Source organism: Notolabrus celidotus, unplaced genomic scaffold (genome assembly GCF_009762535.1).
Source record: "Notolabrus celidotus isolate fNotCel1 unplaced genomic scaffold, fNotCel1.pri scaffold_322_arrow_ctg1, whole genome shotgun sequence".
NCBI lineage: Eukaryota > Metazoa > Chordata > Actinopteri > Labriformes > Labridae > Notolabrus > Notolabrus celidotus.
This window is the reverse complement of record NW_023260154.1, coordinates 15,740-42,120: the sequence shown is the minus strand read 5'-3', so window position 1 is coordinate 42,120 and position 26,381 is coordinate 15,740. Positions and strand designations below refer to the sequence as shown.

The 26,381-nt window shown below is 42.5% G+C and overlaps 1 protein-coding gene across 4 annotated transcripts in view; it reads right to left on the bottom strand.

Moving 5' to 3' along the window:
- Window positions 1-2,272: 2,272 nt before the first annotated feature.
- LOC117809656 (forkhead box protein B1-like) overlaps window positions 2,273-26,381 on the bottom strand; it is a 39,279-nt gene continuing 15,170 nt past the window's right edge. The window contains exons 2-3 of one of the 4 annotated variants that reach the window (XM_034679105.1): window positions 15,509-15,621; window positions 2,273-5,849 (exon numbers count right to left, since the gene is read on the bottom strand). In XM_034679105.1, the coding sequence (XP_034534996.1) occupies window positions 4,376-5,266 (891 nt within the window). In that variant the 5' untranslated portion in view covers window positions 5,267-5,849; window positions 15,509-15,621 and the 3' untranslated portion in view covers window positions 2,273-4,375. Of the gene's footprint in view, window positions 5,850-10,019; window positions 10,714-15,508; window positions 15,622-26,381 lie in introns of those variants that run through there. The other 3 variants (XR_004630604.1, XR_004630603.1, XR_004630605.1) reach the window with 3 other exon arrangements.

Sequence of the window (26,381 nt, the reverse complement as noted above, 5' to 3'; positions counted from 1 at the left end):
TTATGACACGTGGATTTAAGAGAACCGGTGTTGTTTTGGTGGTTCAGCGGGGTACAGAGGTTGTAATTCTGGAAGCAGGCGGATGTTTTGATTCACATCATTGGTCCTGTGCTGTATGGCATGCCTAGTGTTGCAAAGGGGTGGAACATTTCAGGTACATTTCAATGGGAAGTTAAGCTGGGGAATTTTGGAAATATTCCAAATTGGAAACTTTCCATGGGAATTAATGGGAATTTATAGGAATGATGGGAATTAATGGGAATTGTGGGAATTAATGGGAATTATGGGAATTTATGGGAATTATGGGAATGATGGGATTTAATGGGAATTAATGGGAATTATGGGAATTAATGGGAATGATGGGAATTAATGGGAATGGTGGGAATTTATGGGAATTTATGGGAATTTATGGGAATTGTGGGAATGATGGGAATTAATGGGAATTAATGGGAATGATGGGAATAAATGGGAATTAATGGGAATGATGGGAATTAATGGGAATGGTGGGAATTTATAGGAATTTATGGGAATTGTGGGAATTAATGGGAATTGATGGGAATGATGGGAATGATGGGAATTAATGGGAATTTATGGGAATTAATGGGAATGATGGGAATTTATGGGAATTAATTGGAATGATAGGAATGATGGGAATTAATGGGAATGATGGGAATAATGGGAATTAATGGGAATGATAGGAATGATGGGAATTAATGGGAATGATGGGAATTAATGGAAATTAATTGGAATGATAGGAATGATGGGAATTAATGGGAATGATGGGAATAAATGGGAATTAATGGGAATTAATGGGAATGATGGGAATTAATGGGAATTTATGGGAATAATGGGAATTAATGGGAATTAATGGGAATGATGGGAATAATGGGAATTAATGGGAATGATTGGAATTAATAGGAGTTGAGGGTAATCTAATGTAAAGGTATCATATCCAAGCATAAATATTTGTTTTGTTATAAACAGACATCCATCCAAATAGAAATCCTCTGTGCTTCATGTGATGGAGGAATGCACAGTGCATGTAGGGGGCGTGGTCTCAACAGCCCTGCAGTCAGCAGTGTGCTATGTGCATGTGATTGAGGAATAGCAGAGATATTCAGCTGTACTTGCATTAAAATCTGTTTTAGTCAGGATTATGATCATATATATTTTCCCCCAACTATATTGAAGTTCCCTATTAAAGCCAACCTTCAGTTTAGTAAACTCCTGGTTGTGTCCTGCTCTATCCACAGTCCTGTCTCTCTGAGTAAAGCTCAAAAATAAACTTCAAACATTTTTAAAAATACACACTGATTTTATGTTTCACTCATTTAAAGTGATCAAAGTTATATAATTTACACTGCACTGAAAGTCCTGCGCTTAAACTGTACATTTTGCATTGGAGATGATTTTAATAAAAGGTAAGATGTGTCGGCTAAACGCACTTAAATGATGCTGAGAATTAATATAAGTGAAGCGTTTGTGCAGCTGCATTTGAGTTGGAGCTAGTTTGAAGTATTTTTCTGTGTAAAACATAAGCTGATTATTAAAGCTATGTGACTTGTTATTGATCCCTTTTTGAAATGTCTAACTCTTGAAGCTGTCAGGTCGACATTGTGGAGGTGCATGACCGAGCAGTTCTTTCAGCGACGCGGTGCGAGGAGGGGAGATTCTACAAGTCCTCCCTGCAGCAGTCAGACTCTTCAGCTATAAGACTCCTCTAGTCCAGTTTAGAAAGACACCAAAACAGGGATTCAAATCATGTTTAACACACACGTGCAGAATGTTAAAAATTAGCAGATTTTGTGTGCAGCTGTTCTTTTATAATCCGATCTGCTCCGTGTGTTTCCTGCTTTACTTTCTACCTTGTTGTTTTTTTGCTGCATCATTTATAGGATTCATAAACGATGATCTGCAGTCCTCCAAACAATCAATGAAAGCCGTCAAGGAAAAGACGGACGAGCTAAACATGAAGCAGAGATGTGATAAAGTCTGCAGACCTGTAACACGGAGGAGGTGGATATTGTGAAGAAGAAGAAAGGGATGCAGATGTACATTAGCTTTAAGCTTACTCTGGTATGATGCATCATATGACAACATTTATGTTCAGTATTGTACTTGGTCCCTTTATAAATACAATCTAATAATAATAATGATCTTAATCTTTGCAGATGCATTTTGTATTTTTAAACACTTGTATTAAAACTCAGACTTCACGACGTCTCTGCTGGATTTAGTAAAGAAAGCGAGGACACAGATTTATGAAGAGGTTTTAATTTTATTTGAAAATGTTCCAGTGAAAATCTGTCGGCACTGACGATGAAGAAACATGTTTTTCTGTGCTGTGTAACATTATTGAGTAACGTCTGCTGCAGCGGTTCATGTGTGGTGGGATATCTATAACGCCTCCACCTTGTTGAGGATGTTTGACGTGAATAACTCGGCTGAAAACATTTTAATGTCTCAGAGTTTGAGTCACCGTCGGGTGAAGCGGTTCAGATCTGAGGTTTTTTGCACCTTTTGAAGGATTTACACACAAAGCATGTCGCTGCATGTCGAGAGAATTCTTCAGCTTAAACAGAATCATCACGGAGGCTGAAACACGACAGAACTGAAATTATAAAAAACCCACAGCTTTGTTTTTCAGAGAAGTCCAGAACAGAGAAATGAAGCACGACTACGAATGTGATCAATGTGTCATGATTCATAAAGTGACAGTGAACGAGGAAGGTTTATTTGATCTGTTTTCTTTCCTTTGAATAAAATCTGAAATGTTCACGCTGTTTTTAAAAACAGAAATTAAATAGTTTGTTTTTTTTAAGCTCCTGAAAATCTGACATTTTCTAGATTTTGTTACCAAAAATAAAAAACTCAGATTAAAGAGAAACTCTGTGAAATGATGTAACTCTGTGTGTGTGTGTGTGTGTGTGTGTGTGTGTAACAGGCCTCTTCTCTGCTGTTCTGGTGGATGTGGATGAGCAGACAGAGCTCAGGGAATAAAAAGCCCAGCGTCCATGTTCATGCTTTTTATGCTTTTTATGCTTTTTATGCTTTCAGCCCCAAAGAGACGCACAAACACTGAAAGGTTTCACTTGTTCAGACAGGAGGAGCATGCAGCAGTACAAACACACAGACAGCAGGTCATTTTACAGCTTTAAAAAAACACGACACACACACGGCTGTCCCCATAAAAAACATCTAGTTTCCTTATTTTAAAAAGTGCATCAGAGACGGATCCTCCATCGGACATCTGCAGTGTTCTCTTTTGAAACAGAAGCTCTGACATAAATATATCATTTCAAGTCTCATTCATCTCCTTTCTCTGCGATTGTTCTCCTGGATTTCAAAAATACACAAAGGTAAAATAAGGGAGTTTAAAAAGTGAGAGGGTCGGACCAAAAAGAGAGGAGGAGGATTTTATTTTTGCATTTTGAAAGAAGTTTAAGAATAAAATTAAATTTAAGGTAAAAAAAGAAACGAAAGCAGGATGTTCGTTTCTGCTTTTTTCCCACTTTGAACTTTAATAATTCAAAATGCAAAAATGAAACCCTCCACTGCTGTTCAGGCAGGTCGTTTGGATCACTGTGGACGGTGTTGTCTGAATCCTGCAGGTGTGAAAAATTAACTTCCTTCTCTGGTTGAACTTTTGTTTCCAGCGCAGAAAGAAGCAGCAGAGAGGCCCGAGAGGAGGAATCTTTAGCAGCCATTAATCTGAGAGTTCTCTTTCACTTTGAGAAGAAAAGACTTCAAACACAAAAGACCCGGATCATTTGTCACCAACACGACCCGAAAACGGGCTCAGACTCAGGGCGCGCTGCAGGACTCAGACCAGGCCGGAAGACTTCAGACTGAAACCAAACTGATTCTATGATTTATCAGATGATGCTGGAGGTCAGAGGTCAGCCTGCTGTCTCTCTACAGGAAACATGCAGGATGAGAAATAAACAAACAAATAAAAAAATGTCTCTCCCTCTCTCTTTCTCTCTCTCTCTGAATCACTGCTTTGGAATTAAAGAAGTAATTTTCTGTTTTGTCCTTTTTCTGAAATGTTTTTTTTTTTCAGTGAAATAAACAAACAAATAAAAAGATCTCTCTCTCTCTCTCTCTCTCTCTCTCTCTCTCTCTCCGAACCACTGCTTTGGAATTAAAGAAGTAATTTTCTGTTTTGTCCTTTTTCTGAAATGTTTTTTTTTTTTCAGGAAAATAAACAAACAAATAAAAAGATGTCTCTCCCTCTCTCTCTCTCTCTCTCTCTCTCTCTCTCTCTCTCTCTCTCTCTCTCTGAATCACTGCTTTGGAATTGAAGAAGTCATTTGTCTGTTGTGTCCTCTTTCTGAAGTGTTTTTATAAAAAGAGTTCAGGCTCTGGTCTCTGGTCAGTGCACCGTCACCGTGGAGGAGGAAAGCTGCTCCCCGGGCGCGGCCGGGCTGCTCTGCGGGGTCGTGGGGCTCAGGGACTGGGGAGAGTTGGCCAGGAAGGCCGGGATGTGTGTGGGCAGCCCCGGCAGGCCCATGGAGGTGGGCGTGGGTTTGATGGGCACCGGGATGGCCGGCAGAGTCTGTCCGTGGCAGAGCGACTTCAGCGGCATGTAGGCCGAGTAGTCTGTGGTTGCCATGGAGATGGGGGCCGCGGGGTCCATCATGCTGGACCCGTACATGTGAGTCCAGGCCGGGGCCAGCTGGTGTTGCAGCGGGTACCCGGATGTGCTGAAGGGCATCTTGTACTCCCTGGAGATGATGTTCTCGATGGCGAACGGGTGTTTGAACCCGGACGGCGGCGGCGCGGAGCTCAGGCTGTATCCGGTCTGCGGGAGGTGCGCGGCCGCGTGCAGCGCGCTGAGCCGCAGCTTGGCCTGCTGCTGCAGGAAGTGAGCCGCGTCCTGGGACTTGCTGGACGCCAGCGGGTCCGGGGCCTGCAGGCCGCCCATGCTGCCCACCTTAAACCGTTTCCTGCGCCGCAGAAAACTCCCGTTCTCAAACATGTCCCCGCAGCTCGGGTGAAGAGCCCAGAAGCTCCCCTTCCCGGGCTGATCCGGTCTGCGGGGGATCTTAATGAAGCAGTCGTTGAAGGACAGATTGTGGCGCAGAGAGTTCTGCCACCGCTGCGTGTTCTCCCGGTAGTACGGGAACCGGTCCATGATGAACTTGTAGATCTCACTGAGGGGGAGCATCTTCTCCGGGCAGCTCTGGATGGCCATGGCCGTGAGGGAGATGTAGGAGTACGGAGGCTTCTGGTCGCTGTACGTGTTCCTCCCCGGGCGAGGCATGGTGCTGCTGGACCGGGAAGGACCGGGAGGAACCGGGCCGGTTCAGTCGAGTTCAGTCTCAGTCCACCAGGAGCAGAAACGACTCTGATTCACTCTCTTCAAAGTTTGTTCAAACACCTCCAACTCTCTGAGACACCTTTACGCACAGACAGAGACTCTCTCTTTCTCTCTCTCTTTATCAGGAGATGAATCACTGCTCTGGAATTAAAGAAGTCATTTTCTGTGTTGTCCTCTTTCTGAAGTGTGTTTCTTTCTTCAGGGAAATAAACACCTTTACGCACAGACAGAGACTCTGTGATCCGCGCGCATGGTCCCGGCTGTCTGGAGTCAAAAGTCCGACAAGTGGAGGAAAAGTTGGAGCAGGAGCGGCTGGTTCCTCCTCTGGGTCCTCCTCTGGTTCCTCCTCTCCTCTCCTCTCCTCTCCTCTCCTCCTCCCTCCCTGCCTGCCTGCTGCGGGTCCCCGGCAGGTGCAGCGCGGTGTCCGTCGTCCTCCTGCCCCGCTGCTGAGCTGCGCTAAGCGGCTGCTGCCTCCTCCAGGTCCCTGTCCCGGTCTGTCCCTGTCCCGGTCTGTCCCGTGTGCGGGCTGGACGGTGGTGACAGCAGCAGAAAAGACCCCCGGAGAGGAGCTTCATTAATGGGCCACTTCTTCACAATCACATGATCACAGCCAGGAGGAGGAGGAGGAGGGAGGAGGAGGGAGGAGGGCTCGGGGGGCACAATGTGGTTTCATTTATTTACATGGAGGCTGAGCCAACACGAGACACTCTGAGAGCAGAGAGGAGCCGAGCATGAAGCCTGATGGTCGGGGTGTTTGTGACGGAGCTGCGCGGCGCTCTGTGGAGGTATGTTTGGACACATTTTACGCGCGGTGTGTTTGTGTGTGTATGAAGAGTGTGTGTGTGTGTGTGTGTGTGTGTGTGTTTGGGGTTGGGAGGGGGGTGTTTGGTGCCCCCCAACAATTTGCATTGACAAATAGATCCGCTGAGAGCTTCTGTTTGAGAGCCTTTAATGGCAATTTGCTTTGTTTCTGTTTTATGTGTTTTTTTTTCTTTAACAGCTGCTGAGAACAAAAACCTCCGAGCCTCGAGACCAGAGATGATTCCACACAAACAACACGGCTCAGTGTTTATTTCAAACACTCCTTTTTTATTCTTGCATTAACGCGCAAATTACTGAAGAGGAGTTGAGGCGTGTTTTTAAAAATCACCTCAAAAACTCAGAGAAACAAGAATCTGATTTTTGTGCATTTTTCCTCCAAACGCTGAAATTTGGAAAATATTTCTGAAACTGACTTTTGATTAAGAACTCTTTTTTTTTGCTGGGCGACAAATTGAGCAGAGAATATTAACTTTATTAAATTAAATAATTGAATTACATTTAATGCTGTTCTGGTCATTTATTGCGTCTTCAGCCTCTTCACTGTTTCAGCCATTATAATAGATTTTTAAAGTCCGTTTTTTTGTTTTAATGATTAAAATAAAAAACATTAACATTATTTCTAAACTGAACGTGTTTTTAAAATTAAAACAAAGTTGATTTTATTTCTTATTTTTGTGGGGAAATCTCAATATAGTCATACTCACGCAGGGCGTCGATCCACAGGGCCGAAATATGATGATAATAATTATTATTATTCAACTCAACTTTATTTATAAAGCACCTTTCATACATAAAAAACATGCAGCCCAAAGTGCTTCACAGAGTAACAGACAGACAGAAAACACCGCAATGGTAAAATTATAAAAAGGCATGAGAAATATTTAAAAAAGAAAATCAACACAGTAAAATTAATAAAATAAGTAAGAGTGGAAACAGAAGTTAAAAATAAGGTAGAGTTAGTATAAGGAAGAATTATTAGAGTGCTTTAAAATATTAAAATCGTACACATTAATTGCAGTTTTTGAAGTTTTTACTTTAAACTTAATTATGAAGGAGTATTAATAGTATAGTATTAATTCAGTCACATTAATACTGATGAACATGACAACTGCTTTTCCTGAAACCACTCACACAGTAATTAGTTTAATGAGAGATATTACTTTACTGATTTAAAGGATTAACTAGAGGATCAATAATCAATAAATTATAGTTCTGAGGAGAGAATAATTATTTCTGTAATATGAAGTGTTATCAGAAATAAATTGAATTTCAGTTTTTAATTACAAGTCGTTTATTTAATGTTTTTTTGTTCGATGTAAATTGTTTGTTTTAATTTTCCCGCAGTGTTGTCGGGTCCCTGAAGGCAGCACGTGTGTCAGATGGAGGGATGATGTTTCGGAGGGAGGATTTAAACACCGCGAGCTGAAGGTTTTAATTTTCCCAGAGGACCCTAAAGGGGAGGGGAGGAGGGGAGGAGGGGGTGACACCGAACAGCCACTTTCACACGTCTGACCTTTGACCCCTGAGCTGATAATCTGACAGAGCGCGTTCAGGATGCAGAGACACGGTCGGGAAACAGAGAGAGTGAAGTGTGGAGCCAAGAGAGGAGGAAGAGAATCATCCAGTGAAGACTTCATTAATTATAAAAACATATTTATTGTTATTGTTAAAATCATCTCTTTGTGTGGATTATTATTATTATTACTTATTTATTATAATATCTTTATTTTCAAAGTTGAGAATTCAACATCTAGGCCTACACATTGAAATATTCTCCTGTTTTACATTCTGTTTATTTTTTTGTTACTTTTTTTCAGTCATAAAAAAAACTGTGTTTTAGAATGTGCAATAAATTAAATAATAATAATAAAATGAAAGCGTTAACATTTGTTTTTCCTTTTAAAAGCTTATAGTTTAAATTCCCCTCAATTTAAGAAAAAGGTATTTAAATGTGGGATTAAACCAAAAAAATATGGGCTGGTATTTATCTGTAATTCATAACAATATTAAGTCTTATATGCTGGTTCAGTTTTTATTATTGTATTCCTTTTATTTTAACGCCCACATGATCACTGACATGTGGATAAATTACAGTTAAAGTCAGAGAAACACACTTCCTTTGGACATTTTGCTTTGGAGTTGCATTTTGTAACTTCTTTCAATATTATTGTTGAAATATTGTTGTTATCATTACTAATTTTAACATTATCCTATTTATTATTACAATTAGTAGTTCAATTCTTACATTTTTATTTAAGCTGTAATTTAAAAAAGTGAGTTTAAAATACAGTAAATGTTCCATTATTAATTATTCATGTGTGCCTCATGTTTCATGTTTATTTCAATGAAACAAATAAACAACAAATAAATTAAATAAATGGTATTTATAATTACTTTTAAAAATTGATTAAAGATTGCATTTAAGCCAATCAGAATAAAGATTTAGATTTAACTTCCTGCCAAAAACGGGTTCAGCAGCCAATCAGAGAGCATGAGGTCAGAAACAGCAGCACATTAATCATGATAATATTATTAAATCAAAATAACATTAAAATAAACATGGATTATTTTTTCAAGGTGACACGATAAAGACTTGTTTTTATTTACTGTTCTGAAACACAAAATGTTTGTTTTTGTGTCGAATCAAATACAAATTAACATTTAACAATTAAACAATTAATAACAATAAACAAAAATCAGCTTTAATTTATCAGTCAGCTTGTTTCTAATGAGTGTGTGTGTTTCAGTGTGTGTGTGTTTCAGTGTGTGTGTGTGTGTGTGTGTTTCAGTGTGTGTGTTTCAGTGTGTGTGTGTTTCAGTGTGTGTTTCAGTATGTGTTTCAGTGTGTGTGTGTGTTTCAGTGTGTGTTTCAGTGTGTGTGCTTCAGTGTGTGTTTCAGTGTGTGTGGTTCAGTGTGTGTGTTTCAGTGTGTGTTTCAGTGTGTGTGTGTTTCAGTATGTGTTTCAGTGTGTGTGTGTGTTTCAGTGTGTGTTTCAGTGTGTGTGTTTCAGTGTGTGTTTCAGTGTGTGTTTCGGTGTGTGTGTTTCAGTGTGTGTGTTTCAGTGTGTGTTTCAGTGTGTGTGTGTTTCAGTGTGTGTTTCAGTGTGTGTGTTTCAGTGTGTGTTTCAGTGTGTGTTTCAGTGTGTGTGTTTCATAGTGTGTGTTTCAGTGTGTGTTTCAGTGTGTGTGTGTTTCAGTATGTGTTTCAGTGTGTGTGTGTGTTTCAGTGTGTGTTTCAGTGTGTGTGTTTCAGTGTGTGTTTCAGTATGTGTTTCAGTGTGTGTGTGTGTTTCAGTGTGTGTGTGTGTGTGTTTCAGTGTGTGTTTCAGTGTGTGTTTCAGTGTGTGTTTCAGTGTGTGTTTCAGTGTGTGTGTGTTTCAGTGTGTGTGTGTTTCAGTGTGTGTGTTTCAGTGTGTGTTTCAGTGTGTGTGTGTGTTTCAGTGTGTGTTTCAGTGTGTGTGTGTGTTTCAGTGTGTGTTTCAGTGTGTGTGTGTTTCAGTGTGTGTTTCAGTGTGTGTGTGTTTCAGTGTGTATTTCAGTGTGTGTGTTTCAGTGTGTGTGTGTTTCAGTGTGTGTTTCAGTGTGTGTGTGTTTCAGTGTGTGTTTCAGTGTGTGTGTGTTTCAGTGTGTATTTCAGTGCGTGTGTTTCAGTGTGTGTGTGTTTCAGTGTGTGTTTCAGTGTGTGTGTGTTTCAGTGTGTGTGTGTTTCAGTGTGTGTGTGTTTCAGTGTGTGTGTGTTTCAGTGTGTGTGTGTTTCAGTGTGTGTGTTTCAGTGTGTGTGTGTTTCAGTGTGTGTGTGTTTCAGTGTGTGTGTGTTTCAGTGTGTGTTTCAGTGTGTGTGTGTTTCAGTGTGTGTGTGTTTCAGTGTGTGTGTTTCAGTGTGTGTGTGTTTCAGTGTGTGAAAGAGAGAAAATGTGTTAAATCTTGTTTCTTCTTTGTTTATTTGCAGATCCTGCGGCCGCACGTTGAACACAGACCTCCTGTTTGAACACACGTTGTTACTTCACCTCACACAGATCTAATCTGTGCTTCATGTGTTTCAGCTGTGACGACCTTTGACCCCAAACTCTTCCTCTGAACACGTCACCGCCACAAAGCACCGACACCTCGTGACTCCACGAGACAAAATCATACAGTTTGAATGTCAAAGCAGGACTACTTTACTTATTCACAGCCTAACGTCACAAATCACACACTCACACACACACACACACACACACACACACACACACACACACACACACACACACACACACACACACACCTCCAGGGGGGTTTACAGTCTGTACAGCAGACGACGCCTTCTGTCTTCACAGCCCCGAGTCAAAAACCCTCAATCAGGAGGAATGTGTGTGAGAGAGCTCGGGAGGAGACTCAGAGGAGGGACGCTCTTCAGGACAGAATGAAGGGAGGTCCACAAAACCAGGAAACAGAGGAGGAGTCGGTCTGAAAACTAAAGCAGGAAGGAGTTCATGAAGACCAGTATGTGAGGTCCTCCGCTTGGTAAGATGCCTCACACTGACTGACCCGCAGAGAGAGCAGAAACAGAGACGGATGTCAGATCGAGTCTAAAAAATTCAAAATTCAAGAGACAGAAAATCCAGATATTTATGACTCTGAGATTTGTGTTTTAACAGAATGTCTGAAACGATGAAGCAGAATAGTTTCAGATTGCTTCTGCCACACATCTTTTAAGATCAACTCATCATCATCAGCAGCAGCAGCTCTGCAGATACATTAAATATGAAGACGTCTTTTCCACTTCCATTCAAATAAATGTGAGTTTGAAGAAAGTTGTGACGCAGAGAAAGTCAATGTTCTGGAGCTGCAGCTGGAAGAAGAGCAGAAACATCACACCGGTGCTCTGAACAGGTGACGGTGCATTCATGGGACGTTGGAATAATCAGACATGTCCAAAGATCTAAACGTGTCTGAGCTACAGAGTCACCTCACACTGGATTATTCTATGAGTTTAAAGGATTTTAGAACCAGGATTAAAGATGTGAGGTCTGTGTGTGTATCTTCTTGTGTTTACCTATTTTCTAGCTGCAGCTGTTTTGTCTGTTGTTATTTCCACGTGTTTACTTCTGCTGTAGCGTGTTGCGCTCTCAGAATCGCCGTACAGACGACCACCGAACGTCGACTCGTGAGCGAGCTCTAAATCTGATTCCTAAAGATGTTTGAGACACTCAGAGCTGCAGCATATCTAACCTGGGGAATCTGGAGATCCCTTTCCACAGAATAATGGCCCTGGGTGTGTTTGCATGTGTGTGTGTGTGTGTGTGTGTGTGTGTGTGTGTGTGTGTGTGTGTGTGTGTGTGTGTGTGTGTGTGTGTGTGTGTGTGTGTGTGTGTGTGTGTGGTCTGCCTCCTTTCTAACTCTGAGTGCAGCTGAAGTGTCGGGGGATGATGAGGAGCGTGCTGAAGGACCACAGCCACTGCCGCTACTCTGCATATTAAAGACACTCTCACACACACACACACACACACACACACACACACACACTCACACACTCACACACTCACACACACACACAGAGCTGATCGGTCGTGTATTATCTTAAAGAGTTCATTACACTTCAGACATGATTTAATCTTAATCTAACCAGCAGATTACAGATTAAAGAGAGAGACACGTCTGCACATCTCAATCTTCACAACTCGCCTTCTTTGAAGTTCCCTCATGTGTTCATAAATATATTTATATTCTTTCTGGGGATGCTTTTGTTGTTAAATAAAGAGCAGATGATTTAAACAAACTGCAGCCTCCAACGTTCAGACATGAAGTCAAAGCTGAAGAGAAGAAACTGCAGTTCCTCGAGTGTCCACATGAGGCTTAAAGCAGAACTCATTAGAACCCGTATCTAAACCCCGCCTCTCTGCCTCTCACTCCGTTAGCCTAAGGTTAGCTCGAGCATTTCCAACATGGCGGCTCTGAAACTCTACTTCCTGGTGTCTGTTTTCGTCCCTCCTCTAAAATCACGTCTTACAAAACAAACCAAATCAAGAGTCACGAAAGAGTTTGTTTAAAGCTGCTGTGAGGAACTTTTGTTTTGTATTGATTCTGGCGCCCCCTTGTGGCCAAGCGAAACCTCTTATCTCTTGTCCTATACATGCAAAAGTAGTGTTTACAACAAAAGCCTCATCCTGTTGTCTTTTAACAGTCAACTTTATCACACAATGTGATTCTTTTCCATGAAAACAGTCAAATAAAGTCTGTTTCTGAAGCAAGATGTCCATCATGTGGTCTGACACCTACCCCCCTCAGGGCAGTTTCAGGCATTAAAAATAACAGCAGAGAAGGTGTCAGTGTTGCTGCTGATGGTCTTGTTTGCTATTGAAGATCATAAAGAGGCATCAGTATCATTTTCAGTTTGTTTGTCAGCCAGTTCAAAACTCCTCACAGGGCCTTTAACAGGTGACTTCTCTGGATCAGCAGTCAGGTAAACTGGCTTATTAAAATTGATGAAACACAACAAATGAACAAGACTACTGACATTTATTTATCTATCTATTTATTTATTTATTATTTATCTATTTGGGGTTATTTCCTTCCTCTATACACTCCTAACCTCTTACTAACTTAAGCTCAATCTTTTTTTTTTAAGTGATTTTTTGTTCTTCCTTGTCTTTTTGTTTCCTTCTCTGTTGACTCTGTTGTTTTTTGTCTTGTTTACTGATCCTGATGTCGTTGCTCATTGGTCAAAATCTCTCCTTACTGATCTCTCCTTCACAGCACGTCTTTTGCACAATTAAATAAAATAATTCAATCAAATTGATGTGACTTTTCTCTGTCAAACGTATAACCTAAAAATAAAAATAGAAAGAATAAATGTAATAAAGGGGCTTTGAAAAAATGTGAAATAATCAAATATTAAAATGCACATATTTGTTGATGAAATTATTGTTGCAGTGATGCATCGTTTGAGTTGTCAGCTTGCTTTTATTCAAAGAGTTGTTTTTTGTGTTGTCTGTTCTGTTTTCTTTTGTTTGAATGTGTATTTGTCTGTTTTTGTTTCATTTGTTTGTTTGTTTGTTATGATGGAACAGGTAAATACAAAAATTATATTTAAAAGAAAAATTTAAACTCAGTGAAGTATGCACTACTCTTTACGTCATAAGTAGGGGGCGCTGTTGGCCCCCATATTCATGCAGAATGTACTTTTTAATGGTTCTCTCCCTGAAATCTGTGTCCCTGTCTACAAACCCCCTGAAAAGTCAAAGACTCCGTTCTGCCCCTGTTCTGATTTCTCCACCTTTCTGTAAATGTGTGCTGAAACCAGCCGTTTCAGTTTTCAGTGTTTTTCATACGTCACAACGCCATCCGGTCTGTAACAGGAAGTCAGAGCTCGGAGCTTGTTCAGCCCATAGACTGTATAAAATACAACTCAACCCCTCCTCCGTTTTTCATTCCCTGCACACATGTGTGCTAACAAGGAGCTTAGGAGGGAGGCATGCTAGTTGTAGGCTGTCTTAATAAAAACACAAAGGTCGCTTTGACTCCCCACGTCTGCAGATTTGAAGATCTAGTGGATGATTTTTATTTATCATGGAAAAGTGCTAGCGCTAGTTAGCATAGCCACATAGCTCCATGTTGGTAGCTGTGTACCAAGACACACGTCGACATGCTGACAAATAAAACAACAAGAAACACTAAATCTGTGACCAATGGTTCAGAAAGGTCCTGCTGCAGGCGCCTCTCCATCAGGATCAGATTCTGGATCAGATTCAGAGGGTTGAAGTAACGCGGGTCTGTGAGCAGCCGTGTATATTCAGCCAACATGTAAACATTAGATCAACGTGCTGGACAGCCGAGGCCACACCCACTTCCTGAGGGGGCGTGGTCAGAGAGAAAACAGACTGTTCTGAGGAGGGCTGAAGAAGAGGGTTTTTCAGGCAGACCAGAATCTGATTTCAAAGTGTTTTTATGAGCATAAACTTTAAAGACATGTTTTGGGACCTCTTAGACCAATATATGTTGATGAAAAAAGCATGATATGCCACCTTTAAGAGTAACACACAATAAAACACCCAGTGTGTTAAAAATATATCGTGTTATAATCAAACTAAATATTTAAAGTCTGAACCTTGCATCAGATCTCACACGAAGAAGAAGCAGCACGGGTTCAGGTGTGCTAGCTTTGAGGAGAAGGATGTGATCGGTGCTTTAAAGAATCCTCTGACTCTGTAAGTTCAGCTCTTTCTGTAAAGTTGCTGCATACTCAAAACAACGATCCAAGTCTGTCTGAGAACAAACTCAAACTTTTAGTGGGCGTACTTTAAAGAGGTGAATTAACCCTGAAAGAAAACATCGCAATCCGTTGTGAAGCGATCTACATCTGATTGTTCCCTCTGCTACAGCACATACATGACCCTGCGTGTGTTTCCTCTGTCACGTGTGTAAACATCTCTCTGCTGTCGTCTCACCGAGCTCAGCTGAGGTTCTCATTTCAGACGGATTAATGAAGACCCTCACGTGATCCCGGCCGCCGCAGGTTCACCGAGCTCTTATTATGAAATAAATGAATGGGTCCTACTTAATGTGTCATGGCCGTTACCACCCAGCACGCCTCCAGCAACCCTTGTCCCTCTTCATGTAACCCCCACCCCCACACACACACACACACAACACACACACACACACACACACAGTCTGGTGGCCTCCATTAGAGCTGCTGATTTATCAGGAGGAGGAGAGGACGCAAAACAATGCAAATCACTCTATTACACTGTTTCAACATGGAGGGGCGCATACACACACACACACACACACACACACACTCTCACACACACACACACACACACACACACACACACACACACACACACACACACACACACACACACACACACACAGTTGTCGTAAACACAGGAAAGCAGCTACAGTTTTTGCATCACCCTGTAAACATGTTCACCTCTGCAGCTGGACTTTAAATCATGAGGCCTGATGTGGACTGACTCTCTCATACCCGGTTCGACCAACGCTGTTTTTGACCATTGCAACCCCGCCAACACCCCTTGACGTAAGCGGTTCACGGTTCTTGATCAGCAAAGAGTTGCAGCCGCTCTGGAACCGTTTTTTTCCCGGCCGGGAGCCGGTTCACTCGCCGTTGAAACACGAAAAACACAATTCTCAATTTGAGCGTCGGCTCCTAACCGGCCCTGAGACTGCCCCGGTTGAAAAGGGGTATTAGAGAACAAGCCTCAAGTGGCCATTTGAGGAACTGCAAGCACGTCCACACACTGGCCTCACTGTGCAGCCTGGAGGACGCAGCAGACAGGCAGACTTGCAGAGACAGCAGAGTTTGAAGGTTAAGATCACACGTGTGACCCTGAGCGTCTTCAGAAGGAGTTTTGGACTTACCTCCTTCAGCTGACTCTCCACCACCTCAATCACCTCCATCTCTGCTTCACTTCTGCACTCGTTCATGATGCCATCACCTACTTTCCATTTCCTTTCCGGTCTTCATCGAGGACCTACAAAGAACAAAAGAATCACTTTACTCACTGAGTGACGTTTTTAAGAGCTGGCCTCTGCGGTCTCACATCTGACTGACGCTTCTATTTTATTCTAATGATGTAAATAAACTTTTTGTTCATCACAAACTTGCAGAAGGTGACTGAAGATTATTTGCTCAGTTGGTTGAAACCTTCATCTCTCACATCTCCTCATGTCGACACTTAAAGTGGACAAACTGTCCAAGTATTCATCTTAAGTTTTCTTCACTTCACCTTCATGATGTGGCAACTCTGGAGCTAATACACGTCAACGAGCGCTGACCTTCGGGGATGCGTGCATTTATCAGACCCAAAACCCATGCGGGGTTGCCCCTCAGGCGCCCCGGCCGCTTTGGTGACTCTAGATCAGGGGTTCCCAAAGTTTGGGTCGGGACACCCTGGAGGGTCGCGTAATACAGATAGGGGGTCGTGAGATGTCTGCCAGAATGTTTTTTTCCAAGTTATCTAAAAACAGCACATTTTATACATTATAGTAAAAAATATCTACAGAGGGGCGCTGGTGGCCTAGTGGTTTAAGCGCCCCACATACAGAGGCTACAGTCCTTGTCGCAGGGGTTGCCGGTTCAATTCCCAGCCGGTCGACCATTTCCTGCATGTCTCCCCCCTCTCTCTACTCCCCATATTTCCTGTCTCTCTTCAGCTGTTGTATCAAATAAAAAAAATAAAAAAAGGCAAAAAGCCCCAAAAAATATAACTTAAAAAAATATATATATATCTACAGAAATAGTAGCTAAACTTGAAATAAAACCCTAACCTAATTATCTAAAGCAGGGGTGTCCAAACTTATTTCAAAGAGGGCCACATTTGATGTTAGCCAGTGTTAGCTTCTCTACACTGGCTCCCAATAAAATGTAGAATAGAATTTAAAATCCTTCTTTTAACCTACAAAGCTCTTAAAAATCAGACACCCTCGTATCTTAAAGAGCTCATAGTGCCCTATAACCCCTCTAGAACTCTACGCTCCAACATGCAGGCTTGCTAGTTGTACCTAAAATCTCTAAAAGTAGTGTGGGAGGTAGAACCTTCAGTTATCAGGCCCCTCTCCTTTGGAATCATCTACCAGTCAGGGTCCGGGAGGCAGACACCCTCTCTACTTTTAAGAGTAGGCTTCAAACTTTCCTTTTTGATAAAGCTTATAGTTAGAGCTGGATCAGGCTTGGACCAGCTTTTGTCATGCTGCTATAGGCCCAGACTGCCGGGGGAACTGGCACACTGACACACTGGGATCCTAGCTCACCTTCTTCCCCCCAACCCCTTCATCACTCACTTTAACTCTGCTTGTTCCATTAAAGTTACTAACCATAGACCTTTCTGGAGTCCCTGAGCTCCCTTGTCTCGTAGATTCCTCTGAGCTGCCGTTGACGTCCTCCTGCTGCAGACGATCTGGACTCCAGCGGCAACAGCTTCTACGACTCGTCTCATCACTATCACCTCTCTCTCTTACTCCCCTCTATCTGTCTTTCCAGACCCAACTCAGTCAAGGCATGATGTGTGTCTAACATGAGTCTGGTTCTGCTGGAGGTTTCTGCCTGTTAAAAGGAAGTTTTTCCTCTCCACTGTAACTAGCTAAATACTGTGAGGTGTAATGCTCATGATGGATTAAGGTGGGGTCAGACTGAGTCTTACCCTGTCTTGGTGTTGGGTCTCTGTTCATAATTTGACATAGAGTGGTCTAGACCTGCTCTGTTTGTAAAAGCGTCTTGAGATAACGTTTGTTGTGATTTGGCGCTATACAAATAAAGATTGATTGATTGATTGATTGATTGATGTTGTCAGAATACCTTTAGGGCCAGTGGCTCCTACTGAGACTTAAGAATCATAAACTTTATATCTGAAATATCTATTAAATAACAATCATTTTAAATTTGTTCTCAATAAATCAGTAACTAAGTAGTCCTCAGTTCTCCACAAGCCTCGTATACATTAGCAAACTTTGTATTCTTCTGGAGGAAAATGTTTTTCATTAGGGTCGGGCAATGTAGGAAAAATGTTGTATGATTATTTTTCTATGGCAGGATCACAATCTGGATTTCATCAAACTTCTTTTTCATGTTCATGTTCTTTTTCAAGATTTTCTGACCAGCAGACATTTCTAGGATCTAAATAATTATTTCCCTGCTTTCTTAACAATTTTTTATTCACCAAATTTTGCCTTTTCTGCACAATTTCATAATTTTGATCTTGTCTTGTTTCCTCTTTTGTGTCTCCTGATCTTTTAGTGTTCATCAAGAACATTTTCACATCATGATAAAACATTAATTTGAAAACCTGTCAGCTTTAAGAGTTTCTGTGTTTCCCTATATTCTTGCAGAATCCCCAGAGCTTTGGCTTTATAAAAGTAGTCCATATGAAGCTTTTTGAGATGTTTCTGGATTGATTTAGTTTTGTTTGTGTGCTTGAAAGAAACTGCAAATGTACAGATGATTCAGAAGGTGATTCATTTCTGTGCTATAAATAACACAATTTAAGATGGAAGCTTGGGGTCATAATTTAATGGACCGTGGGCCACGATTGGCCCCCGGGCCTTACTTTGGACATGCCTGATCTAAAGCATCAGTAGCAGCAGGTTCATTCATAACACACAGGAAACACAGACACATGCTCATATAGGGAGGGTCATTGTCTGCAGACCAGCTAAATGAAGACACATTAAATCACTCTGAGGGACAGTGGGGGGTCACAAGTCTTTGGCACCTTTATTTTGGGGGTCGCGGGCTGAAAAGTGTGGGAACCCCTCCTCTAGATAACCTTGAGCCGATCGCTGGCCCCCGTGGTGGCAACGTCTCATTCGAATATCTGCCCTATCAGCTTTGGATGGTACTTTCTTCGCCTGCCATGGTGACCATGGGTAGCTGTTTCTAAGGGTTCGATTCCAGAGAGGGAGCCTGAGAAACGGCTACCACATCCAGGGAGGCCAGCAGGCGCACAAATGACCCGACTCGGGGAGGTAGTGAAGAAAAATAAAGCAAGCTTTAAAATGATCAACCTTTGCGACTCTCACATTCAGTTTGATCCAAATGAACGAGCGAGAGCTTCTTTCCTCTTAGCTCATCTGAAGTTTTAGCAGAAACAAATCAAAGTCTACATTTCTGTCATCGTGACATCATTTAACTCTCACTCTAAGCACCGGGACACCGACCCTTCCAGGAGGTCTGACTCCTCACAGCGTCCCCGGGTTCAGCAGGTCTGTCTCTGCTCCGCTCTGGTCTCACACTCGAGTGGCTCTCGGTGTTCAGGAGGAGATTACCTCAATTAAACCGCTGATTAAGCAAATTGGAGGCTGATTAGTAAATGAGCGGCGGTCTTCAGGAGAGCTGCTAATTAAGACGCCGATTAGCGTCTGTCAAGAGCAGCGAATGAGGCGTCGGCACTCGTTAAGAGATTATTACTCCACCAGGCTGCCAATACGGCGACCCCAATCGCCGTGAGAGGGGATGTAAAACTCACAGTTATGTTTCACAAGCACCTGAGCACTCTGAGGAAAACGCTCCGAGCTTTCTGTGGACTCCCAGGAGGGTCTTTAGAGCGGCCTCATGCCGACACACTGAACACTTCAAACCTCGTGTCTCTGTTCCAACGTGGAAACCAAACAAAAGCCAAACGTCCATCTTGTGACACTGAAGCTTCCCTAAATGGACCCTGAGGTCAGGTGGATTCAGAATGAGCAGAATGAGCTTCTCTCAGAGGTTTGGGGGTTTAAAGGCTGCAAAACATCTGGAGGAAATCCACTAAAATCAAACCTGATGTTCTCCTGAAACGTCGATTAGCTCAAATTAAGCAGAGCTGAATGAGTTCTGTGCCGTTATGTTGCTTCTGAGCGTCAGACGGAGAGTATTTCTGACTGAGTGTTTCCCGTCGTCTCTCCGCAGAGGCAGCTGTTATTTCCAGCGTCTCCTCTCTGAACTCGTGAAGTGCTCCCTGCTCGGCCTTGTTATCTGAAACGCTTCTCAGTAAACGCAACCAATGGAGTGCAGCACATCCATGAATATCTGCGGCTTCGCGTCACTCGGGATAACACTCCATAACATTTTGGCGAGGTCTAATTATTCCATTTGCCTGGACCTGGATGCCATTTAGATGCAAGGTAATTCAGCGTGGTATAACTCAATTTAATTTCTCCTGACTGGGATTTATGGAACATCAATAGCTCCTCAGTGGGACCAATGGGAACGCTCCTTATTTATCCCCAACTCCTCCTGATGTTGCATTTCTGCAGCTCAATTAAATACACGAGCAATGAGGATGTTTCACCGCTCTGTAATGAGAAAAAAGGCGGATGGCCCTCCTCCTCCTCCTCCTCCTCCGCCTCCTCCGTCTGAATCAGAGCGCCGTGCTGAATTAGCGGGAGCTCAGCGCTCATTACCTCAGAAATTAACTTTTAAAGATGGCAGAAACTGTCCGCTGTGATTGGACCGCAGAGCGACTGATGCCTCTCTGCATCACGCTCAGAACTTACACCACTTTAGTCAGCGCTCAGACAAGTGCAAGTCTGTAATCCAGAAATGTGATTAAAGAATTAAAGCAGGGAAATGTTTCTAATGTATATTTTATTATTGTTTCATTAGAGAAACTTCTGATCATTAACATTATGCATACATGTATTGATTATTTTCTCCATGAACTGATTGATTGGTTTGTTGAGAGATGCCCTGACAGCTACAGAGCTCAAAGAGACACAGTCGCATTCTCATTTGGTCCAACCAAGAGTCAAAACTTATTCTAAAGCTTCTGTGGTCAGTGTCTATTTTGGCGCCCCCTGTGGACAAAGTAGTGCACCTCCGAAGATAGTTTCACTGCAACACAAAATGTAATCCGGCTTTCTTTAAATAGCGGAAGTGTAACTTATTGAGAATCTTTGCCTTAAAAAATGGAGAAAGGCATATGATTCAAATGTTAAAAGAGGTGTAATTTCTCAAATATATAAAAACCTCAACAATCTGAAACCTCACTCTCCAAAATCCATAAAAGAATGCTGGAAGAAGGAAAGCAAACAAGCAATAACAGACAAAGAATGGCCAGATGTATGCTCCTTTCTCTTTCTTTCAAAACCTCATGCATGGAAGGAATATTGCTGCAAATGCATTTATTTATTTATTTATTTTAAATGAAGAAAAGGCTTCAGCAACTAAAAACTCCTGACTGGAACTTTAATTAAGTAATAAATGATAAAAGAAGAGGACATCAGCTGTTTGATTTTAAATCATCAAGTTTGGCCTTTTTGATGCCCGCTGTTATTCTTAGAAACAAAACAGACCGTATTTGGACCACAGGGTGGCGCTAGAGAGCAAACACCACCTTACATTCTTTCTTCAGTTAAACAAAGAAAAAACTGAAATGATTGTTTTTGGAGGAGGAAAGGTTAAAGGTTACTGCTCAGCTCCAATCTGCACAGATGAAATGTTCAAACCAAGCCAGAAACCTTGGTGTAGTCTTAGACTCAGACCTTCATTTCAGCAGCCACATTAAGACCATTACAAAGTCCGCCTACTATCACCTTCAGAATATATCAAGGATTAAAGGACTCATGTCTCAGCAGGACGCAGAAAAACTCCTCCATGCATTTATCTTTAGCAGACTAGACTACTGTAACGGGGTCTTTACAGGACTCCCTAAAAAGTCCATCAGACGGCTGCAGCTCATACAGAATGCTGCTGCTCGAGTCCTAACATGGACCAACAAAGTAGACCACATCACTCCAGTTCTTAGATCTCTACACTGGCTTCCTGTCTGTCAGAGAATAGACTTTAAAATCCTGCTGATGGTTTATAAAGACCTGAATGGTTTAGGCTGATCTGCTGCTACTTTATGAACCACCTCGACCTCTGAGGTCCTCAGGTCCTGGTCTGCTTTCAGTCCCTAGAGTCAGAAGGAAACATGGTGAAGCAGCATATCTGGAACACACTCCCTGAAAGCTGCAGGTCTGCTCCAACTCTCACCTCTTTAAAATCAAAGACTAAGACTTTCTTATTTGCCACTGCCTTCCTATCTTAGATTATTTGAACTCACTTTAAATTAAAAAGGCCTCCTGGGTGAAGGCAAGATGGAGGGACCAGTGGAAGGCAGCAGAACCATCCAGGCTCCACCACTACATCCACGACCCCACAGACGTTCCTGGCCAGCACCTCCCCCGTAAGGAATGGACAACCCTCAACCGCCTGAGGACAGGTGTGGGACGTTTTGCTGCATCAATGCAGAAGTGGGGTCTCGCAGATAGTGCCCATGGTGAACGTGGGGATCCATCACAGACTGTTGAACATGTGATGACCAGCTGCCTTAAACACCGGCCCCCGAATGGTGATCGTGGGTTAATTGACCTTGACAGTGATACACTGGACTGGCTTGCTGCAACGGAGCTGAAGGTCTAAGGACATACGACAGAAGAAGATCACCAAGGCTGATTATTACGCCCACACTCACCCACTAATTTTAAACTCTCATATTCTGAAATTCAAGGACTTATCCTTTTACAAAATAATGCAAATAATGTTCACAGAAAAATCCACACACTGTGCAAAAGTAATTCAGTTTGCCGGCACAGGCACGAGGACGCTGACCTGCAAGGAGGACTGAAGGCTGCTGGAGCTAGCTCTGCCAGTGTTAGACACACTCTGTGAACCAATTAAACATTAGACTCTGAGATCCTGAGTTTTGCTGTGTGAAATAAATCGTGCTCAATTTTGAAATGACTCGGAAATCAGTCGCTTTGGAACATCCCTAGTATTGGCGGTCATCAATTCAACCAACCGTCCACAAACACTGGACAAGCTATCAAGACTGATCCCTGCTAATCAATGCTAACATGTCTATAAACAATAGAGGGTCACTTAAGGAACAAAAGGAGGTAGACTTCTTGGATGGTCTGTTAGGTATCACAGCAGAGACATACAGAGTCATGTCTGGACCTTCAGAGATCCCTCTGTTAAGCCTGCTGGATTCATAAAGTCCACTGTTGTTCCACAGAGGTCAGAGGTCACCATGATGCTTTATTTTATCCACAAGCAGCCGTCTGACAGGCTTTTACTCGGTCATTACCCAGCCGTATTTCTACAAACACACTTTCACACCCAGGACGGTCCTTCAGGATCAGGTGCAGGTTTATCATCTGCATGTCCTCTGGAGGAGGAGGAACCGTTTGAACTGAAAGAGCCTAATACTAACACGACTGTGAGAAAGAGGCCTTGACCTTTAGACCTATTAAAAATAAGAAATCTTTATTGATCCTAAAAAAAATATTCCTCTCTTTTTTCAGACTTGTCTCTGTCTCTGATGCTCGATTGAAGTCCTTCTCTAACCCATCACAGACTTCCTGTCAGCCCTGGTTAGAGGACATACTGTATTTGTGTGTCTGCTTTGTGTTAAAACTTTAACTTTCTTCCTCTGGTATAATAAAGAATGCATAAGATCTTTAATGATGAGACCTATGTGCTTAAACTGAATCTGAGCCTCTGTGCTCTGAGCAGCCAGCAGCCCCAGCTGTGAGTGAAACTACGCCAACATCCCCGTGTCTCAGACACCCTCCAATTACAGCCTGTTTTTCTTTTAGGGTCATTATAATTAATGACAGTCTGGAGCGCCTCTCAAGTCCTTCACAGATAAAAGCCGTTTGGCATCTGGGCTCCGCCGACGCCAAGGCGGCTGCTTACAGTGAGCCACCGCCACCACCGCCGCCGCCGCCACCATCACGGCCGCCTCTGCTGCACGATACTATGAATATTTAATTAATAATTAGTCATGTAATTCCTCCTCAGGAGTTATTATCCCTCAAACTGGTTTGTGAATTTAATTATTAGCAGCCTTTTTGTTTCCACGTCCCCCTCATTACTGTCAGGATTGATGTAACATAAACTTCATTAAAAATTAAAGTGGGATTCTTTAATTACGAGGCCGCCCTCGCCGAAGCCAGAATTAGCCAACTCAGTGATGTGCAAATGAGAGCATTATTTAAGAAACATGCTGGAAGTAGTTATGCTAATTCACCGGGGTTCACAGTGGCAGACCTTTCCACTCGCGGTTGCATATTCATTAAATGCACTATGCAAATTTAATGTAGCAGCCTTAGTAATGCCTTGTTAATTTATTCAGATTTATTGAGTAAGACTTGTAAAAAGTACCAATTTAATTAGCCCATCTCCTCGGATGGCGGCCGGTGATCGCTGAGCTTTTTAAAAAGAAGAAACATCATGTTTTACAATTCACGGGGTTTAAAGGGGGATATTTGCTGCACTTATGGGGACGCTCAGAGAGAAATCACTTAAACTGCTGCGAGTGTTCCCACAGGGAGGATGGAGGAGGAAATGAAGCCGTCTCCTCTGAGTGAAGTCCACGGCTCTAACGGCGAAAACGACGGCAGAGAGGCCGTTAGCTGGATGTCTGGGTCGACCCGGGAGGTGTTTACTGACGGGCGGATCCCAGGACGCGGCGGCGAAACACCACCGGAGGAGCCGTCAGACTTAAAGCCAGGAGAAAGGGACGTCTGTTCTTATGCTTCAATTTTTCCTCAGCTGTAACAGGAAAAGGTCAGAAGGTCAGGGAGAGGGAACACGCAGAGTTCAGGTGTGATGTGAGTATGCTAATTCTCAGAAGGAGGACACAGGGGAGGAGGAGGGGGAGAGAGAGAGGAAGAGAGGACAGGGGATGAAAGGAAAGATAGAAAATTAAGAAGCAGAGTTTGTCCACCTTTAACCTGAGCAGAGCTCTAGCTGGGAAGCCCCTGTCAGAGGTCTTCATTGGTCTACCTCAATGGTAGACATTTCACATTTAACTTACTGACATCAATCAATCTTTATTTATAAAGCACCAAATCACAACAAGACTCTCTCCAAACAGAGCCGGTCTAGACCGTCCTCTATGTTCTATTATTAACAAAGACCCAACATCAAGACCGGATCAGATCCAGTCCCATCTTCCAGACAGGACTCAGTCTGATCTCATCTTAATCCACCATGAGCAGAGCACTTTGCAGCATTTAGCAAGTTACAGTGGCAAGGACAAACTTCCTTTAACAGGCAGAAACCTCCAGCAGGACCAGACTCATGTTAGACACACATCTGCTGAGACCGTGTTGGAGAGAGGGATAGAGGGAGATGAGAGAGAGAGAGATGATAGTGGGGAGACGGATAGTAGTAGTTGTAGCAGCTGGAGTCTGGACCACGTCCACAGCAGCAGAGATCCAGAGGAACCTACGAGACAAGGGAGCTCAGGGACTCCAGAAAGGTCTAAGAAAAGAGAGAAGAGAGGGAGACCAGAAGAAAGAAAAAGAGTAGAAGAAATGGTGAAGGAAAGACAGAAGGAAAGGAGACATATAGGATGCAGAAACATGGAAAGAACAAAGAAAGAAAGAAAGAAGAAGAGAGAGAAGTGAATAAAGACAAAAAGAAAGTAAGAGGGAATAAAAAGAGAAAGAAGTAAAGAAAGCAAGAAAAGAAAGAAGGACAAAAAGAAAGAAAGAAGGAAAGAAAAGAATGAAAAAAGATAAAAGAAAGAAAGAAAGAAAGAAAGAAAGAAAGAAAGAAAGAAAGAAAGAAAGAAAGAAAGAAAGAAAGAAAGAAAGAAAGCAAGAAAGAAAGAAAAAAAGAAAGAAAAAAAGAAAGAAAGGATGAATAACAGACCCCAAAAAAGGAATCTACAGCAGAGATCCAGAGGAACCTACGAGACAAGGGAGCTCAGGGACTCCAGAAAGGTCTAAGAAAAGAGAGAAGAGAGGGAGACCAGAAGAAAGAAAAAGAGGAGAAGAAATGGTGAAGATTTGATAGAAGGAAAGGAGGGGATAAGAAAAGGAGACAAAAAGGATGAAGAAACATGGAAAGAACAAAGAGAGAGAGAGAGGAAGGAAGGAAGAAAGAAGGGAAAGAAAGAAAGACCCTAAAAAGGAATCTACAGCAGAGATCCAGAGGAACCTACGAGACAAGGGAGCTCAGGGACTCCAGAAAGGTCTATGGTTAGTAACTTTAATGGGACAGGAAGAGTTAAAGTGAGAGACAGGCAGAGAGAGGAGAGAGAGGGAAAGACAGGATCCCAGTGTGTCAGTCTAAGCCTATAGCAGCATAACTAAGACCTGGTCCAAGCCTGATCCAGCTCTAACTATAAGCTTTATCAAAAATCATCCAATCAGAGCTTCAAATTTTGTTGATGAAGCTTGACGTTATGACTTACAGACAACATACTCTGATCAGGCAGAGGCCTCCAGCAGGACCAGACTCCTGTTAGACACACATCTGCATTAATGTGAGACTTCCAGCTACTTAGAGAACCTTTTGGTTCATGTCAATTTTGGCGCCCCCTGTGGACAAAAGGGGTAACTCTTTTTTTGATCTCGTTAAGTACATGTGTAAGTTACAAATTCCGATCATATCCTGAAGAAGATGAGAGAGAGGAGATTTGAGGGAAGAGATGCATCGAAGGATTGAGGCTGAGAGATCACTCTGATCTCGGGGCACGTTTTAAACTACGAAGCCAAACTGATGCTCCAATTTTTACTATTTGGATCGTTTAAAAAACATTTAGATTATCTGAAGTTTATTGTATCAGCAAGAGAGAAAGAAAGGCCCTTCAGTTTAAAGTACGTTTCTTTGAACGCTCCTCATGAAGCAACAGAAACTTGTCGTCCTTCCTCTTCCTCACTCGGCTGTTTTTGTGTCCGTTCTTCTAAAACAAACTTTAATCTGAAAGTTGTAAAAAGAGCAGCAGAAGCACATCCAGTCCCCGTTTCTTTGTGACCT